The 20,033-nt window shown below is 46.5% G+C and overlaps 1 protein-coding gene and 1 long non-coding RNA gene across 3 annotated transcripts; one reads left to right on the top strand and one right to left on the bottom strand.

The window, feature by feature from the left end:
• Window positions 1–487: 487 nt before the first annotated feature.
• LOC307209754 lies at window positions 488–3,261 on the top strand. The gene is made up of 2 exons (XR_013835748.1): window positions 488–2,869; window positions 3,116–3,261. It is a non-coding gene; the product is annotated as an uncharacterized lncRNA (long non-coding RNA).
• A 459-nt stretch (window positions 3,262–3,720) lies between these two features.
• Window positions 3,721–18,656, bottom strand: F12 (coagulation factor XII). Of its 2 annotated transcripts, XM_079967729.1 has the most exons (14): window positions 18,531–18,656; window positions 13,784–13,820; window positions 12,361–12,463; window positions 12,103–12,173; window positions 11,307–11,414; window positions 10,737–10,868; window positions 8,631–8,735; window positions 7,999–8,170; window positions 7,270–7,370; window positions 6,880–7,186; window positions 6,223–6,359; window positions 5,463–5,606; window positions 4,851–4,999; window positions 3,721–4,147 (listed from the first exon to the last, which is right to left on the bottom strand). In XM_079967729.1, exons 1-14 carry the CDS (start codon window positions 18,597–18,599, stop codon window positions 3,992–3,994), a joined length of 1,791 nt encoding a protein of 596 aa, XP_079823855.1. In that variant the 5' UTR covers window positions 18,600–18,656; the 3' UTR covers window positions 3,721–3,991. The 2 variants fall into 2 exon arrangements, with proteins under 2 accessions (XP_079823855.1, XP_079823856.1); XM_079967730.1 differs by lacking the exon at window positions 8,631–8,735.
• Between the last annotated feature and the right edge of the window lie 1,377 nt (window positions 18,657–20,033).

The following is a 20,033-nucleotide window of genomic DNA, read 5'->3' as shown; positions in this document are numbered from 1 at the left end:
CAACATCCGGAAGGCCAAATGTTCCGTACACCTACTGTAGCAGCTTTGCCATGGATGCGGTATGTCCCTATTTGTACAGGGGTGACAAAAGGTAACCCAAAACTGAGGGCTCATCCACATTTCCACTTTCCCTGGGGAAACCTGGTGCTTGCTGCCAAGTCAGAGCAAACATCAATCAAGTTTTCTCTGCCCTGATTTAGAGCTAAAGAGCAGTTTATGGGGGGAAAGTGGCAGGGCAAATGCAAAACCGCTCACACTTATGCCTAGAAAGCACAGGAGAAGCTGAAAACTACTTGGACCCGTGCTTTCTAGGCACAGGACCAGCGGAAGTGTGGACTCTGAGGAAGCAGGAGCTGAGCTGATACGGAACCTGTTTGTGCAAAATTTCCATCCTGGCTCAGCAGATGAATGTAACCAAGCTGCAACTAAGGCCTTGGAGATGGGGGAAGGTGGGGGGAGCTGAGAGGATTAGGGGACAGAAGAGGTTGAGTCTGCCCATGAGCTAGGATGGGAATCTCAAGCCAGGCTGGCCGGGCTGCTTGACTCAGACACGCAGAGGCCAGAGGCTGACTAATTTCCCCAGCTTTGTGGCTCAAAATAGAAAAACTTGAAACATTGACCCTTCACCCATCTAAAAACAGCTGTTGGCGCCATGGGAGCTGGATTCCACAAGGCCCAGGGCCCAGCTCCAATCTTCTGCACTCCCTTTAGCTTCCAAGCCCAGTGATGCTGTGCGATAAGGAGCCAGGCCCAGAACCATCAGGCACCAGTTCTCAAGGAGACGTTGGGCCAAACATCCATCATAGCTGTGGTCTGGCACAGGCTCGTAGGGGGTGGGGGAGCGGGTTTGATGGTCTCCACTCTCTTCCTGTGGCTCTGAATAGAATCTGCAGCCAGCATTCCTCGGTAACATTTCCAGCGCTCAGGAACAGTGATCGAGGCTGGAGGCAGGCCGCGGTTTCCCGCCCCCACCCTGACCCAAGAGTTGGAAAAGTGGCTTGAAAAATGGGTTGCTGCTGCTGATTTGTTGCCCCTGAAAATAGGTTCTGAAGGGTCCCCCCCCCCCGCCCGTTTTTAAAGCCCGTTGTATTGGAGCAGCACAGGAGTGGGGCGGATCTATCCATGGAAAACGATGCGTCTTTCATGCTGCTTCCAAATCTTTGCAGGAGGACTACAGCTCAGTATGTAGTAAAGTATGTGCAAAATTGTAAGCCCTGGCTACTCATGGTCTCCTAGCTAGTCCACCTAGGGTACCTTGAGCCACACAGGATAATGCTGGCAGTACCAGGGATTCATGGGGCAAAACAGCCACAAAGTCATAGGTGGAGAGGTATTGTCAAAGCAGCTGAGTTGATTTTAATGCTAGACAGATCCCTGGAAGGTGTTGCAAACAGACTGTCCTATCATTGTGTCTGTAAAGAGACTTTAGACCTCCTCCACATGTTTAGACAAAAGACAGCAGACTTATGCCTTGATGGGATGGCTCTGTGTGAACTTTGCTTTCACAATATTGATCTGATTTGTTGGCAAGCCCAGCATAGCCTGTCTTGGCATAGAGTAGCACTGCCACATCTTTATAGAGTTTTCATAGAATCAGAATTGTAGAGTTTGTCTAGTCGAACTCCTTGTAATGCAGGGATTTAGGATGCCTTAGGCAGAACCTGAAGACTAGGCACCCCAAATTCTATGGCACATAGTCTGGCTTTCTGTTAAAAACGTTCAGGGATTGACAGACAGATATATTCAGAGCTGGTTACCAGAGGTCTGTCTTATCACAGGCTTGAACATGCAAGATTGTGCAGGCATATCTTGTACATATAGGTTAGCATTATTTGCTAGTCAGAAATGTAAGTTTTCAGTTACTGTTGTGTCAAAGAAATACACGAGCCTCAATTAATGGTGATTTGTACACAGAGTTATGTGTAAAACATGGGTCCCTTGGCAGCCTGGTTCCTTGTAACACACACATTTCTCAAGGAGACATGAAGTCAGGGATGAGGAACCTATGGCTGTCCAGATATTGATGGACTCCAACTCCCATCAGGCCCAGCTTGCATTGCCCATGATCAAGGATGAAGAGACTTGTAGTGCAGCAACATCTGAAGTGCTACATGTCTTAACATCCCTACGTTAAGGAGAATGAGCCAGCTCATCCTGGCTGTGAGTCCTGGAAGACCTGCCCCCTGCCTTGCAGGTCTTTTTCCACCTGGCCTGGGAGGGGAGGGCCCTGACTGACCCCAGCTACAAAAGCTGAGGCTGCCAAACAGACTGTTGCACTGGGGTTTTGTTTAGAGGGTTTTGTGAGGGGGAGGGAGGTTGTTGCTGTTATTGATCTTCATTTCTTACAGTTTTATTTTAGATACAGGAATGCCAACAACAATGAAATTTTTTAGATCTTATGATTTTTGTGGAAACTTTAATTTCATTAATGCACTTTTTATTGTTTACAACTACTTTTATTATGTTTGTAATTAGGTGGGTTTTTTCCATGTTGTGAGCTGTCTTGAGCATGGTTTTAACTATGGAAAGGCAGCATACAAATAAAATGATGAGATGAGATGAGCCCTGAGACACGTGCTTTGCCATGCCCTGTATAATGCTGTGGTTCTCTGCCAGGGTATGAACATGTAGTTGAAAAGGGCACAGTGCAGTGTACTATGTACTTTCTTCTGAGAATATACCGTAAGTTCTGTAACAAACTCTTTGGTCCTTCCGCATCGTGCACATAGCACTTGCAGGTTTCTTTTTCCAGCTGGTCTCTGTCACTGTGTCCCAATTTCTGTGCTGCTTGAATCCTGGTAGGCTGGGCATACCCTTGCTTGTCATCCCACCAATCTCTGGGCTTTCCTACCTAAAGGTAAAGGTAAAGGTACCTCTGCCCGTACGGGCCAGTCTTGACAGACTCTGGGGTTGTGCGCCCATCTCACTTAAGAGGCCAGGGGCCAGCGCTGTCCGGAGACACTTCCGGGTCACGTGGCCAGCGTGACAAAGCTGCATCTGGCGAGCCAGAGCCACACACGGAAACGCCGTTTACCTTCCCGCTGGTAAGCGGTCCCTATTTATCTACTTGCACCCGGAGGTGCTTTCGAACTGCTAGCTAGTATATGTCATAAAGTGGTGATAAAAATTATGTTCAATGAGTTTCCTAGTCTCAGTCAATGCAAATTTGCCCTCCATGCTCTGGAGTCTCTTACTGGAGATAGTGTGGACATGGGCTGCCCTCTGGTGTTCAGAAATTAATAAATCTTCTCTTCCGCGCCCCCTCCCCCCCCCCCCCCCGCTTCAACACGTTTTTGTATATTTTTTCCTCTTGGGGGAGCATGCACAAGATACTAACATGCTCAAATTAGGCCTGTGATCTTGGCACTCCTTTCCTACAAGCTCTTTTTCTGAGAGCCGGTTTTGAGCGGCCATGGGCTTGGCCACAGGACAACAGCTTCCATAGCTCTGTGAGCATTCAAGAATAATGCAGAGGGTGTTGCCTGGAGCTGAAGAAGATGGGCTGTAGGGCGGGGGTGGGAGAAACATGCCAGTGTTCTGTGAGGAAGATGGAAGTGAGGAGGAGAAATGTGAGGTGTTCAGGGGAGAAGGCAAGACAAAGAACATGAAAACAGTCTTAGGGGTAATCAGCTGGACCAATCAATGTCAGGTAGCACTAAAATCCCAGGTAGCATTTCCTCAGAAATGATAGTGCCCATATTGGACAATTGACAATTTCCCTTTGTTGGAAATTTGATTTATTTTATGGTGGGTAAATGACACAGACATATCTGACTTAAAAAAAAAAAATCTCTGAAATACTCACTGTCTAGTCTAGCAGAATTGCACACACACACACACACACACACACACACACACACACATGCTTACACACATACACAGAGCAGATCAATAGCTGCAGAGAAAGACACTGTACCCCCATCCATCCCCCCACCCCCGCAAAAGGCAGCTGCAAAGGTTTTGGCTTTGTGAAACTACCATCTCAGGCTTGCTAACACATGTGGTTTTGGATCCAGTCAAGATAGTGAGTGACTCTGGTATAGACCCCAGGCTTGTTCTCCAGCGCACAGCCTGTGCCCCAGCTGATGATGCCATATAGCGTGGCCTTGCCTTGCTCATCACACACCAGGGGTCCACCAGAATCTCCCTGCAACACAGAAAGCAGGGGTGTGAATACACAGGCAGAGTCCAGAATCAAACCCATCCCCTTCCCACTTCACGTTTTGTTATTGAGATCAACACTTAGAATAATAGAATCATAGAATTGTAGAGTTAGAAGGGACCACAAGGCTCATCCGCCCAACTGTTGCGATGCAGGAATCTCAGCTGAAACATCCGTGACAGATGACCATTCATTCTCTGCTTAAAAAACTCCAAGGAAGGAGAGTCCACTACCTTCCAAGGGAAACCGTTCTTGTTACAAATGCCTCTGGCACTTCATACAGGGAAGGTACAGAGATTAATAGCAGAGAATAGGAAGAGCATGGGGGTAGGAGGAACAGAACATAAATTCAAGGTTTTAGCCTTCACACTTGCTCCTAGCCTAATGGGCCAGTATCTGCCTTCTGATGTTTGCCACCTTGAACTCCTTGGAGAAAAAGGTGGGATCAGTGGTACATGCCCCACCCTGCATAATCAATCACAGGATGCTGCACACGCACACCTTTTGAATGGCAATGCCTCCTCAAATAAAGGGACCTTGGCCCCTAGGAGTTGGCTTCTATGGGTGGGATATAAATGCAATAAATGAATGAATTTGCAAACATGAATGCTTGTCTCCACCACAAAGCCTGCTCTGTTCTGTGTGCCAGAGATCTCCCTGTGCTGCCGGTAATTCAAAATAGTCTCACCTGACAAGCATCAGCTCTTCCATCCATGTACCCAGCACACAACATGTCTTCTGCAATGTGGGTCCCATGGACCTCTTCAGAACGACACTGCTCATGAGGAATGATAGGCATATCTGCCTCCTGCAGGTACACAGAGAGTTTGTTGGCTCCTGCAGGGAAAGAAGAGGAACCCAGTGAACCAATCCATCCAAACGCACAATCCAAGTTTGGCCTTGTGGCCATTGAAAAAACTGGGCATCCTGAGACCTCACGAGTCCGCTGACAATCCCAAACAATCCGCTGACAATCCCAAACAATCCCTCTTGTAAGGAAGAGTTTAGCTGTGGGCTGTCTTTGCTGATCAGTGAAAAAAACCCTGCTCAATATGGTAGATCAAGATGCAAAAGATGCTAAGGAATTGTAGGCACCATCTGGCACCTTGTTTATCCTCCTCCAGCATGAGTGGGGATTTCAAAAATGGCTGATAAGGGAGGGGCAGGGAAGAATATGAGACAGCATCATGCCCTCCCTCTCTGTGGGAACAGGTGGCCAGCCAGCAGGCGTGGATGTTTAAGGGAAGGATAATAAGGCCTGCTTAAACTTCATGTCTTCATCTGACCACTCCCTTCTCACCTTCGTACATATGTCCCCATCCTGCGATCTGGCATGGCTTGCTGGTGTCAAATGTCTCTGTTGAATTTGGTAGGCACACTGGCAAGATGGAGTGTGACAACTCAGCACAGTGTCCTGGCGTCTTCTCCTTCAATCGCACCAGTGCTGGGGAGAGTACAAGAGAGCAGGTTAGAATTGGGGCTCAGGGATGAGGTTTGCATGGGTGGGCGGGCAGACAGGTAGGAGTGGATGAAAGCCTTGTCTTCCTTGATCGACTTTGGACTGGGGCTGGGAAAAGAAACTTAGAATGAAGACTCCCACCAGCAGGGCAGGTGAGCAGACTTCTGGCCCACCATAATCCAATACAGTATCACATTTTCCACTCCCTCCTGGGGCAGCATGGCATGGATCATGGCAGAAATGGTCAACCTGTGGCCTTTCAAATATTGCTGGGCTCCCAACTCCCACCAGCTTCAGCCAATGGTCAGGGATGATGGGAGATGGAGTCTAACAACATTTGGAGGGCCTCAGATCCCCCAGCACCAGATTAGGGCCTTGCAGTTCATGTCCTTGAGAGATACACACAAGTCTGGAAAGACTAACTAGGGGCTCTTCTGGGTTGGTCTTGGTGAGGTTGAATGCCGTATAGAGCCCCCAAAATGTTTCATGAGCCACTTGGGCTAAGGAGATTGGACTGGTTGTTGTAGCCAATGAGGGCTCAGGCAAATCCGGCTACCTTGTGGTGGTGAGGGGGTGCAGGACATAAAAAAGAGGCTCTCACCAATGTCATGGCGTTTGGTGATCTCAGAATAATGCTCATGCAGTAGATAATTCTGTACTTGGAACTTCACGGAGCCATCTGTGCTTCTGTTGTATTGGGTCTGGCCCAGCACCACTGAAATCTTGGAAACATCTGGCCTATGGTAAAAGATCTGTGGTCAGCATAGTCTTTCATGGCTCAGAACAGGATTCTCCAGATTTTGGTGTAGCCAACATGGTTTTCTCCAGATGTTGTTGGACTCCCAATTCCTATCAGCTCCAGCCAGCATGTCCAACGGCCAGGGAGGATGAAAGTGGTGGTCAAACAACATGTGGAGGGACGCAGGTTTCCCAACAATCCTATGCACATTAACTTGGTAGTATATCTCACTGAACTTAGTGAGGCATGTCTCATTGAACAGGCATAGGATTGGGCCACATAACATGGGATGCAGTGGGGGGAGAGAGCTTTAACGAGTGACCATCAATAAATTAACACGTCTGTCATCTCCATCAAGCTGATAAGGATTTCTACCATCATTCCAAACTCTGGCCTAATGTACCTCAGTGGGGCAAGCTAGCCACAACCTAACTTTCACTGATTTCATTGCGCACTATGTTCAAGTAGCCTGGATGCAGCCCAGTGTCAGTGGACTTTGGGATGGATGGTAAGACTTACCTGAACTCTAGGCAGTGTGCAGCTGTCAGCACCCAGCAGGAAGCAATGAGGCTTCCTCCACAGAATTGATCCCCTATGTAGATGGCAGCCATGTAGGGGTGGGAGCCACGAAGTGCCACCATGCCTCTCACTACACGACTGCGTGAGGAGGTGGTGGTCTTGGGAAAGCGCAGCCCACACACTGGAGCTGGGATGGGGACACTTTGGCTTGGTCCAGCTGTTGGCCTGACGCTCTCGGGCTTCTTCGGAGCCATTGACTCTCTTTCCAAAGATGCCAGAGGTACTGCTGCCGTTGGTGCCATGGTTTCTGGGGAGAAAACAGTTTAGCTCTCATTCATGTCAGGTTCAGCCACACACGCCATTTCTTCCAGAGCAAATGGTATGCCTCACCTGTATATTGGGGATGGCAGCTGGTGATATTGCAGAATTCCCAGCTGAGCTGCATATTGCGCAGCACATAACACCATGGGCGGCTGTCACCATCTGGGTTTCTGCACAAAGAAAAGGCCCAGTCCTCTCTTAAGCAAGGGCAATGCTCAGCAATCTTGCTTTAATAATAATAATAATAATAATAATAATAATAATAATAATTTTATTGCATGTATCTCCCATCTGTCCCCTGTCCATGTGCCAGCTGCATTCCTTTACCTCACCTCACCCCATAGCATTTCAATTTCCTTTCATCTGCTCTACTCCTTGGATGTTAGTTGTGGCCCTTTCCATACCTGGACACTTTCCCCCAGATGCCCTCTGAACCAGTGCCAGACCAAGGCATTTTGCTGCCTGAGGCAAAAGCCAATATGGTGCTCCTCTCCCACTTCCAAAAGCCATCTGGAATCACAGCTGCTGAATTATACTTCAGCGCTTACAACAGGACAGTATCTGCTGCTGCACCTAAGGGGTTCAGCATAGTGTAGGAGGCACAGGGCAGACTGTATGTGGCACAGACTACTCTGTCCTTCAATCCCATGCCACCACTCCCTGACTCCCACCCCCAACATCTGCTGCCTGAGGCAGCTGCCTTACTTTGTCAATTGATAGAGCCGGTGCTGCCTCTCACTAACATTTCCTGTGTTCTGTCACAAGCATCCCCATTTCCCATGCTAAAATATATCTCACCTGCAAAAGGCGTGTGGCCCCAGGCCAAAGATGGATGAGTTGTTCATACTGCTGGAGAACTCATTTAACAGGAGTGGGGAGTCCCAGGGGAGGCACGGTGCCCCTGAGACAGTGTAGTGGGCCATGCCTCGGTATAGCCGCCCATTCTCTCTGTAGCAGGTCTGAGTGTGCTCTAGGGAATAAAAAGACCAGGGACCCTCAGGTGCTTTGGAAAAAGGGTTAGGCCTTGAATAAGGTAATATTTTTATGCCCCTGTCTACCCTCTCCAAAGAGAACAGCCCCTTCTCACTATTGCATCAGGGGTGAGGAATCTATGCTTCAGTTCAGGGGCCACATACAATGTTCAGAATTGAAGAATAGGACATTAACTATGTGACTGAAGTAACTTTAACTGGTGTACATCTTTTTATTATTTTTTTGCCAACAGCAGCAGTTCCCATTTTCCATTTCATTAGTCAACACTGGTTTTCAAAGCTGGGCAGTTTTAAACATGCATACATGCAAACTGATATATTTTCCTACTTTACTATTTTTAATATGGTATTCATGGTGCATTTTATTCTGTTGTAAACCACTTACAACTGTAAGATTTGTAAGTGTAATTCTTAAATATTTTAAAAATAGAAACATACCTATATCGCACAGTGGGCCAGAAAACCCTTCAGGGCAGCTACACACCGAGCCGTGCTTCACTTCTAGACAGCGGCCTCCATTCATACAAGTGTTTGTTTTGCATGCTGTGGGTCAGAGAAAGTGATATAGATCACAGGAAGTTGCCTTGTATGAGGTCAGACTGTTTTGCCCCATGTAGCCCAATATTGCCTTACTCTGCTCTGACTGGCAGCAGCACCAGTCTAGGCTCTTTAAGCAGGGATCTTTTATATCAGACAGGAGTGCCTGGTGTGCTCTGGTCCATGGGGTCACAAAGAGTCGGACCAAACTAAACGACTGAACAACAACAACGCCAGGGACTGAACCTGGAACCCTCTGCATACAATGCATCTGCTCTGCCAATGAGCTATTGACCCTCAGAGACAACTGAGAGCAAGGTCTGGCTCAAAAATTTACAGTGCAGTTGAGACTCCATCAATCTAGTATCTGCTTAACAGCCTACTCCTTCCCTTCCCTGCTATGATGTTTTTGACCTGCTGACCCATCAACTAAGGAATAATCCTATCTCTCCTCGTTCCATATACAGTGTGACAGCTGCATTCCTTGTGCTCTGTCATGACAAGATTACCTCTCTATGCCCATCTTTCATCTTTGCCTTGTGCATTATGAGACAAGTCCACCACCTATAATGCAGGCACCAGCATTGCTGGGTCCCCAGAAGACATTCTTCCTAATTCCAGGTGCATGGGAGTTGGCTTTGGTTTGGGCCACTCATACGGCACATTTGTTTTAGTTTTAACGTTCCAGGTCTAATGACTGGCCTCTGCTTCTGTCAATGCCTTTAAAAGTTGTTTCATCTGCAGATGTTAGCATGAGACACTGCTTATTTCCAAGCTGTGAAAGGATTCAGTGGTAGAGATATGAATATCAAGCAGCTTTTATAGTCACAGAGGCAGGAGGGAACATGTTTTTCTAAAGAGTGGAATTTTGGGGGGAGGGAAGTAGCAGGACAAGAGGAAGCATGGATGAGCCCTCAGACTCAAGTCTCGCATTGAAAACAGTCTCTGGTGTAAATTCCCTGTGAGCCATGGCTCTAATGTGTTATGATTTCTTTAAAATTGTGTTTTGATTAAAATAATACATATTGTGTTGGGCTTAAAATGCAGGACTATGATCTTTATGGGCTGGAGCCAGAACATGTTAGTTGAACTTAGTTCCCATTGAAATCCATTGGCAAATAGTCAACCGTCATTCATTCTATTGATTTCAATGGAACCTAAGTTCAACCAAGGTTGCAGTCCTGTACCAACTTTCCTGGGAAGTAAGCCTCACTGGAAATCAATGAAAATTACAACTGTGTAGGCATATATAGGAATGCACTCTTAACATAGACTGGATCCATCTCATGTACCATTACTATATTACAGGCTCTAGGGATGATGAGGATATTGGAGTAAGAACCTTCATTACAACAGTACAAAGATACCTGCTTGGAGGAGTTTATATTTTGTTTTGATGAGGTTCAAAAGATTATAGGAGTTCTAATCATTTTAGAATTACAGTGGCTGCAGCCAAGGATGGGCATGAAAAGACTTCTTCTCAAGCCTTTTAGATGCAGCATCACTGGAATACAAAGGACCTAACTAAACATTACATACAGATGCATGTAACAAAATGCTAGCAGCCTTTTTTTTTATTTTTCTAAAGAAAAAGGTGCTCCCGGAGCCCCTGGGACAGAAAAATAACAGGCAGGCAAAGAAAGGTTTATGCATCTCCCTGCAACACCCCCCCCCCACTCCAAATCAAAGTTTCCACAAGCAGCTTTTCTGGTTTCATTTGGTTTTTAATTATTGAAGATTTGTTACATGCACTTGTGTGCAATGCTTAATTTTATCCAGTGAAAAATCAGAAATCTAGATATGATATAATGAGCGATACTCAGTGATTACACTTTGTGTTGTCTTTGTCAGGGAAGTGAATTAGAAACTATTACCTTTGTTAATAGTTATTTCAAATGAAGCCCAGGCAATGTAGTGACCACACAGGGTAGTCTTATCCCACCTGTCTGCCTTGTTTTGCCCCACCCACCCATCCCCACTTTATGTCAACTTCTGCTCAGCTCTGACCCTTTGCATGCATGGGCTTGCAGACAAGCTTCTTCCTTGCGCAATGGCACTCCTCTGGTCCAGTAGGCCGGTGCCGCACCCAGGTGTCCTTCCTGCCAATGTGCAGCAGTCCTTTAGTTCCAAAGCAGTTTTCTGAAAAATAAAGTGATGGGATGTTATGGACCAGAGCACAGTTGACTGGGACTGATAGGAGCTGTGGTTCAAAACATCTGAAGGGCATCAAGTTGGCAAAGGTTGATTCATGGGGTGTGAAAACAGCCAGGTCACCATATGTGCCAATATGATGTCATGGTCCTTAATAATCTCCATACTGAGTTTTTATGTACCAGGAATAAAAAGAGCTACCCAACCTAACACTGTGAGGTTCTGGAGGTCCACCAGCCCCTTTCGTAATGGAGGCATGGCTATCAGCCATGTTGATTGATGTGCTGCCGGTTCTCAGTCTCAGGCAGGAGACATAAGATCAGGTTTGCCCCATAGTAAAGACCTTTTTAAGTTGACCAGGGTGCCTGGCAGATATCCAAGGCCAGGTCTCCATGTGCTATAGTTCCAGGAACCAGCCTCAGATACCTTTCTCACAGTGTTTCCCATGGAAGCCAGCTGCACAGATACAATGGAATCCCGTTCGCCTAGCTTCACAGTCCCCACCGTTCTGGCATGGGTTAGGGTCACAGTGTCCTGCCAAAAAATAAATAAATCCAATAGTCAGTAATGGCTGGAAGTCTCAGGCTTTGGGCTATGTCGGGGATAGATAATTTTTTTCAGTCCAAGAGTTATGTTCTCTTCAGAGGGTTGAACTAGATGATCCTCAGGGTCCCTGCCAATTCTATAATTCTGTGAAGGTCACATGCCAATGGTGAGTGGGAAAAGTGGCTGGAACAAATGAATTTTGCCCTTAGTATAGTAGGTTGGTTTCTACACACATTCACACACCGCTCGCTATCCTCCATCCAGACAAGCAAGAGGCGTTCTTGGAGTTCAAGGGCACATTTAAGCCAGGCAAAAACACAAGAGTGTGAAGGCGGGATCGTGAGGGGTTTGACTTCGGGAGAGCAGGTGTGGCTTAGCCCAGGAAGAGCCCTGAGGCCTGAGGATAATTCTGTGTTTGGCCAGTGGGCCTGAGCTTTTCAACCTGTGAGCTACATGGATACCGGAGTAAGGCCTGGGTGCTGCATGCTGCTGGTCGTAAAGACTGGCAGCGCTGGAGGCTGTACAAATTTATTTCTTGCTTTCTTGATGACCAGCATCACTTTAGGCTAAACAACCGGGGGTGGGGGCGCTTGCACACCCTGGTGAAGCTTCTCCCCTCACTGCCTGCTGTGGTTCAAACGGATTCTTTCATTCCCACTTCCCCCTACCGACTCACCTCTTGGCCTCTCCCCTTTCCCACAGTACCTCCATTTCCCATCTCGGTCGTAGTTCTCTGTGGTGGCACACCTGATGGAGAAGCGTTTTGAGTCATGGAAGGAAAACCTAGAAGCTGGGCCTAATCCAAAGCGGGAAGCTGCAGGCCATCATGCCTTTCCCCACATACCACCTCAAAGTCCGCCGTCCCCATTTCCCTAGCGTGTTCTACTGTTTGTACTCCCCATATGACTCTTTCTCGTGAAGAAGAGAAGCTTACCAGTGCTTATGAAATATGGAATGACTCGTGATGCAAGAATGGTGCATTTCACGTTGGAAGCGGAAAGGGAAATGGCAGGGCTCGTGCTCACTGAGTTCTGTCTCTGCAAGGCAAAAAATAAATGGGCTGCTTCCACTGAGGATACAGGCTCAGAAATATTGTTATGAAATCTTTGTCTTGATCAAGGCCCCAGAATTCTTCAAATTCCTGTGTCATAACAGGAACCAGCAATTGTTAAATTATAAGTCAGGCTGACTTCCTGTGTTGAGGTGATTACCTGGGTGGACCATTAAGAGAACAAAGGAAAAGCGTGTCTGTGTAAGATGGCAAGGTGGCCAAAGGCTGAGTTTTGCAGCGATGTGACTGAGAGGTAAAGCATAAGTTGGAGAGAAAGTCAGAGGAATGCTTCAGAGCCATGTTTACTTTCTGTTTGAATCCAAGGCTGCGGCTATGGGAGAAACAAGACCCTTTTGGGCGTTGATGTTATGAACCCCTCCATTGTAGGCTCAGGTTGTATATATGTGTAAATAAACCATGTATCATAAAGGCGGCACTGTCCCTGCTGTGCCTCACTCCCCAAAGGAAACACAAACCCTGGGATCCCTGAGCTCTTGCACCGCTTGGAGAATGAGGTGGTGTGCAATAATATAAATGCTGGCAAATCACACTTCTGTCCTGCCTGGCCACCTGGCGGGAGTTGCCCCTGCTTCTGGTCACATCCATGTGCCTTCTAAGCTGATAGAAGACACCTACGCTTTTCATGCAATTGTGCCATGGACATAGGCTTCTTTCCTCAAATGAGCACTTCTGTTGCAGGGAAATAACCAATTCTCTTCCATCCTAGGCATGGTTATTAATCCTGAAACCAGCCTCCCATTCCTTCACTTCTATTGCGAGGTGAAAGACTATTGAACTACTTTGCACTTAAGTAGTGCAATAGTCTTTCACCTCGCAATAGAAGGCAGGGAGAGAGGGGGTGATGCCTCCTTTCTTTGGTGATCTGGGTAGGACCGTAGGATCCCAATCTTGGAATCCTAGGCTGTGTACACAGCATACTTTTACAGCACATTCAAAACACATAAAAACAGTGCTTTTTCTGGGGGGATGCAGGGGGGACACATATCCCTAAACATTTTGTGAATCTTTGTACTTTTGTCCATTTACTGTATTTATTTCCCCCAATTTGAACTATAAAATGGTGATTTTCTTGAGTCAAAATGAGAGTACCCCTAAACATTTTTAAAGAAAAAAAACCACATAAAATTAATCCTGGGATCTCACAGAGCTACAACCAAGTGTCCTTAACATACTAAAGTTCCCACTATTCTTGGGGGCAGGGAATGCTTTGAATGTGCTTGGAAGGTATAGCTCATGTTGTGGCTACTGTTCCTTTCACTGGCACAAGCACAAAGTTGAAACTCACCTTCATGCATCTTCCTAAATGGCCGGCCATGCAGATCCTACCCGGAAAAGAAAACAGATGTGTTGCAGCATAGTTTAAACATACCATTTTCTGTTCTGGGACATAAACACCTCAAAGGCCCTTTTGGGGCTTGCATTCAACTGGCCCCAGAAGGCTCAAGTGAGCCTCTCTATTCTACATATACATATATTCTGTATAGCATATGCATCCTTGAAAGCTTTTAGACCATTTTTGAAAGTAATATAAATAATTTATAAATTATCTGTCCTTTTCCATTCTACAACACCTCTAAAATGTAAAGGGATAGTGTGAGAGGCAGGCTACCCTTTTAATGAATTTTATTTGTGATTTGTAATTTTTGTAATTTTCGGTCCCAGCTCCTGCCCACCTAGCAGTTCGAAAGCACTCTTAAGTGCAAGTAGATAAATAGGTACCGCTTTATAGTGGGAAGGTAAACGGCGTTTCCGTGTGCTGCGCTGGTGCTGGCTCGCCAGCTGCAGCTTCGTCACGGTGGCCACGTGACCCGGAAGTGTCTTCGGACGGCGCTGGCTCACGGCCTCTAGAGTGAGATGAGCACGCAACCCTAGAGTCGGACACGACTGGCCCGTACGGGCAGGGGTACCTTTACCTTTAATTTTTGTTTGTTTAATCAGAGCAGTCATCTGATTAAAGAAATCTCTGTTTATTCATCATAATTTTGGGTTAGTTGATTAATCAATTAACAGTGAGGTGCTTGATAGGTCTATTCAGAAGTAAGCCCCAGAGGTCAGTGCAACTTAATCCCAGCTAAGGGTTTATAGCCTAAATTTATATATGAATCATGGCTCTGAAGCCAAAAGCTTCCGCTTTTTTGTTTTTAGATTATATTCATGTGTTTTGTACGAAGCATCGTCTTAGGAAAGGTACCGTATTTTTCACTCCATTGGATGCACCCGATCATAGGGCGCATCTAGTTTTTAGAGGAGGAAAACAAGGAAAAAATATTCTGAATCAAATGTTGTATAAACTACTGTATTTAATAAACAACCGGTATATCAGTATCACATTACAGCCATGTAAAGTGAACAGCAGTCAACAATGGCATTAAGAACCATCATCACTGTCATTAACAAATGAAGAGAGACTTTAAGATTTGAGTACTCATCTAGTCTTCTGGAACCCCAAGAACTCATCACTGCTAAAGTCAGAATTTATGAAGCTCAGTTGCTCACAGTCACTGATATCACTTTCTTCGCTATCTTCATGTAAAATACCATCTTCGTATCCATCCAAAGCATTGCTAATGCCACATTTTTCCTCTCAATCCTCTTCCTCCCCTCTCTCAGCGAACAGCCTGCCAGCTGCTCGCAAACATTCCCTTTACTTGAATTACAGTCAAGAAACAGCCAAGCAGAGCTTCTCAGCGGCAGGCTTGGGAGGCTTTCATTTTCCCCACTTTTTTCTCCCCCCCCCCAAGCAGAACAGTCCCCTTTTCCAGCCTCCTCCTCTCCATCCCTTTCACCCAAACTCCTCAAGTGACGTCTACAATTTCTCCCCTTCACTGCTCCCTCTCCTTTGCCCTCTACCATGACTCTCCACTCACGGCAACATATGGTACCTCATCTCCCTTCATCCAGCTTCTTGGTCCCCCTCCTCTCCGTCCTCTTCCTCCCCTCTCTCAGTGAACAGCCTGCCTGCTGCTCCAAACCTTGAGGGGAAGGGCAGGCTGCTGGCAGAGCAGCACCCCCCAACCCCATTCAGCAGCCCTGGAGCGTGGGGCATGGGTGCACAGCCTTACCGTTGCTCCAAAGCTTCCCGCCACCTCCCCCATTCAACAGCCCAGAAGCGTGGGGGATGGGCGCACAGCCCTCCCATTGCTCCAAAGCTTCCCGGGGCTGCAGGGGGAAGCCAAGGCTGCCGGTAGATGAGCGCGGCTCCACCACCACTACCAAAGACCAGTCCATGAGTGTGCCGCACTCCGGCAATTTGGCTCCAGGGACCACACATTCGCTTCATAGGACGCATAGACATTTCCCCTTACTTTTTAAGAGTAAAAAAGTGTGTCCAACGGTGCGAAAAATACGGGTATCTTCTCCTGTGTATGAAAGGTGGGGTGCTTGCCATATGCAGCTTTTATAAGTACTTGTGCTTAGAAAATAATTTGTTTTATTTTTAAAAAGTTATTTAATCAGTTAATCAATTCAAATGAAGCCCTAGTTTTCATACTTATTCTGCATTTTTTTATTTTCAGTGTGTTTTTTGACTGATTGTGTCATTGTTTTGGAAGCCGTCATGCCTTAGCAAATAAGTAAAATCTGTCTTAAAATCCTTAGGGATGCCTGTAAACTGTAGGTATAAAAGTTGAGTGTGAGAGAGAGGGTCGGGGAGGGAATTTAAAACTCGTGCACAACCAATTGTAATATTACAAGGTGGTAGGAAATTTCCTCTTCCTTCCAGCTGAGGGCCGAGACCCATGATGAAATGGTAACTTGAAGGTGGAATAGGAATGAAGGCAAAAGGAATAGCTTCTATTCTTACATAATGTATGCATCTGGGTTGCCAGCATGTTGCTTGCAGGTACAATTCCCAGCATCCCTAACCATTTGCCTCGCTTGCTAGGAATGCTGGGAGGTGGAATCAGCATTGGTTACCCTGATGTATTGATACACACACAGCCCACAGGAGGGATGACAGGAGTGAGTGGGAGCCCTCTCACTCTTATGAGTATGCACCATAAAGCATGTGTGAGATGGGGGGTTGTAGCAACCCTGAAGGACGGCTTGTCAGCTGCTTTCTGTTTTAAATGGCACAATAGACATGTTTCCTGTGTAGAAGGAAACACATACCCTATGTATACATTTTTGGGGGAGGAGGTAGTGCAAAAATGGCTGAGGCAGTTCCAGTGGAGTAGCGTGGGTTGTCAGCACCCGGGGCAAGGCAAGTAATTTGCACCCCCTAACCCGTGGATTTGCGCCCCCTAACCCTAACCCCCAGATGTTGCGCCCGGTGCGGCCGGCCCCCCCTGCACCCCCCACGCTATGCCACTGGGCAGTTCTTTGAGGGAGGAAGCAGCCTTGCACAAGTTTCCCAGATTTTAGGGGTTGGGGTTGGGGGGGCGCATAGGGGAGATTTCCCTCTCCCCCTGAAGGAGCATATTACAATATAATTGTTCTATTATTGAAGGGCATGCTTAAATGTTACATTGCAAATGGGCCCCTCGTTAGAATGTCTAGCCTGGGCAGATAGAGATAAAGAACAAGGATTTATTGTCACACCAGGATGAGGGAGGTTGCAGGAAGCAGGGAGAGAAGACCAAGACCTTATATGGTAATATAGGAACTTATTATAAGTTTCGATTTCCCAGAAATCAGGTGACTTACAAGAAATCAGGTGACTTACAAGAGATCAGGTGGTATTCTATTTTGCAAATCTATATAAAGGGGCGCACCCTGACTACTGTGTACAGGTTGCGTACTGATCACCCTGTGCCTTTGTTCTGCATATGCACTTCAAATAAAGATCCTGTTAATAACCTGCAAGAGCGTTTTGCCGCTTTGTGTGACTCTGTGCTTCAGGGACCCAAATAGCAGATATGTGTGGTCCTTCACCCCCATGGCTACACTGGGACTCCCTTGGGAGCAGTAAAGGGGGACTGCTCGTCCTCTAAAGCCAGAAAAATAAACATGAAGCTCTTAAAATCTTTCACATCATTTTGCGCAGGCATTGGGAAGGGAATGGAATATGTTGCTTGCCGCTAACCCACAGAGCTCCCATGGTTTCGCAAATTGACTTCAAGCGGTGGGTGGGTGAACCACATATCCCACTCAACAAAATACAATGGTCTGAGTGCTGAGGAAGCAGAGTTCCTACCCGGTGGGCATTTGGGGTTCCCTGGAACAATTGAGAAGCAGCTATGCACTCGTTGTGTAATAAAGCAATACACCAGAAAAGCCACTGAAATGAATCAGGCATCACAGTTCCTTCCCCACACCGTGCTTGAGTTGCCTAGGCCTTTGCATCTTAGTCCAGACAGTGGCAACTCACAAGCCCCACAAATGCAGAGGGTTAGGCCCAAACTATTAGGATGGGTCTGAGGTGGTGGTGGGGTGCTAGCACTGCACATTGGCCTCCATGACTCTGGGACCTTCCTGAAGCCTATCTCACCCTGAATAGTTTACCAACCAAGCCTACCTCCTGCTTCGCTTCCTTGCTGGAGGCCCTCACATACCCTCCAACATTTCTCTGATGAAAATTGGGACGTCCTATTCCATCATCATTTTACTATTTATACCCCCATCCCTCTGACTGAATTACCCCAGCCATTCTGTGTGGCTTCCAACATATATAAAAACATAATGCAACATTAGATTTTTAAAAACTTCCCTATACAGGACTGCCTTCTGATGGCTCTGGTGTTGGATAACTCCATACCCTCCAACATTTTGCTAATGAAAAAAGAGACACCCTACCATACCCTCCAGAATTTTTCTGATGAAAATAAGGACATCCTAAGGAAAAGTGGGACATTATGAGATCAAATCAGAAACCGGGGTGGCCTCTGTAAATCCGGGACTGTCCCTGGAAAATAGGGACACAGGGACAAATGTATTATCACTCTTATTGGGCAAGCTGTAGAAATGATAAAATGGGAATGAGATTTTGGGGATAAATTATCATGGGCCTAGGAGGGAGACCTAAGCAAAAAGCCAGGGGGTGGGGAGGAAAGAGAAATCAAATGGGTGTTAAATGGATGCCCCAGGAGTCTCACCCAGAATGGTTGCCCTGGAATAAGAACCACAAAGATCAGCAGCAGCAACAGGAGCAGCAGGGATGTCATGGCGGCATCTAGGGAAGGACAAAATTGTGATCTTTGTTCCTTTGCTTCAGGCAAAGCAAACAGCCCCAGATCGATGCAGCTCAAAGCAAAGGTCTTTGGGTGGGATTTAGTCAGCAGCGTAGGGATTGTAGCATGGAAACAAACACTAGACTAGACTAGACTAGACTAAAATAGAAGGATAGGGCTGGGAGCCACAAAATTAAAAAATGGTTTGACTCCCCCCAACGGACCCATGTGTCTGTTTTCTGTGTCCACATCTCTTCAGCCAGCACAAAAACCAGATGTCAAGTATGGTGAGAATATTAATTGATTGCCTTTTTTTCTAGGGGTGGGGTGGAGAAAAACATACTATTGCAAAGGAAAGCTTGCAAGTGGGTCTGCTGAAATTTCAGTTACTGAAGGGGACATCACTGTGGAAGTTACATTGGCCAAAGATTTTATCTGGCTCACTCTCTCCTTGGCCTTTACCCCATCTAGCCATATCATGCCTGAATGTGTTTCCTCCTCTGTGGCTAATTAGTTTAGTAGATTTATATATCACTTCACAGAACCAGAAGGAATCCCAAAGCGGTTTACAAGAACAATTAAATACAAAAGTACCATATATAATAGAATATCTATTAAAAGAAGAGCAGTACCAGTTGGTGGTGTTGCATCAGGAAGGCAAAGAGGAATGGCCCTGAACCCATTAAAAGAGCATTTGGGGACATTCTTCAGTTCTTATTAAACCCCCACTTGAACAGCAAGAGCCTCTCTCTCTTGCAATCTTTGCACCTCTACAGATCTCTCCAAAGTAACACATGCAGGGCTTGTTGGTGAGAACTGAGCATTATTGAGGATACTAGAGGTTGATTGGCCTTTTCATATAAAAGATGCTCAATAGCTACTTGTTTGTTGTGGTGATCTTTCATTCACATCATGCTTTTGTAGGGACAGTGAGCATTTTGTGGGGAGTGGGGCACATTTGGGGGGAAAGAACAGGAACTCGCCATACTTCCCCATCTTCCAAGCATAATGGGCTTTTAGCTACCTTTCAGACTTGATGGGCCTTTAATACAAAATAAGCAGTGCAATGAGAACAGGTCTGACAGGTTCACTCTGGCTGCAGCTGTTTTGGATACAAACAGTGGTGCTGCAATCAGTTAGCAAGGGCTCCAGCCTCTGAGCTCTTTCCACTAAACATCACAGATGCCTTGTTTGCAGCAGCAACATCTTCCCACTGGGGTCTTGCTCTCAGCTGATCGCCTGGTTTTGTAACTTAGCAAAACAGCCAGCTTCATCCAGCATATTTCAAGGGTATATAGTCAGGAACATGTGATCCTTTGATCCTTCCTTTTGCCCTGCTCATGCAAAATCTGTAGTGACTCGAAAGCTGTGAGCTTTCTGTGGGTGATTCTTCATTATTTACTCAATCTGGCTGGAGCTGCATATTTG

Source organism: Podarcis cretensis, assembly GCF_951804945.1.
Source record: "Podarcis cretensis genome assembly, chromosome: 2".
In the NCBI taxonomy this organism is placed as follows: domain Eukaryota; kingdom Metazoa; phylum Chordata; class Lepidosauria; order Squamata; family Lacertidae; genus Podarcis; species Podarcis cretensis.
The sequence above is the reverse complement of the archived record's forward strand: the minus strand, read 5'-3'. Positions and strand labels throughout refer to the sequence as shown.

Excerpts from the sequence above, each read along its gene's own strand:
- F12 (XM_079967729.1), bottom strand. The coding sequence starts at position 18,599 with ATGACATCCCTGCTGCTCCTGTTGCTGCTGCTGATCTTTGTGGTTCTT. Across the intron at positions 12,464-13,783 it reads ATTTAGGAAGATGCATGAAG|AGACAGAACTCAGTGAGCAC; the intron begins GTGAGTTTCAAC and ends TTTGCCTTGCAG. Across the intron at positions 11,415-12,102 it reads GAAAGGGGAGAGGCCAAGAG|GACACTGTGACCCTAACCCA; the intron begins GTGAGTCGGTAG and ends ATTTTTTGGCAG.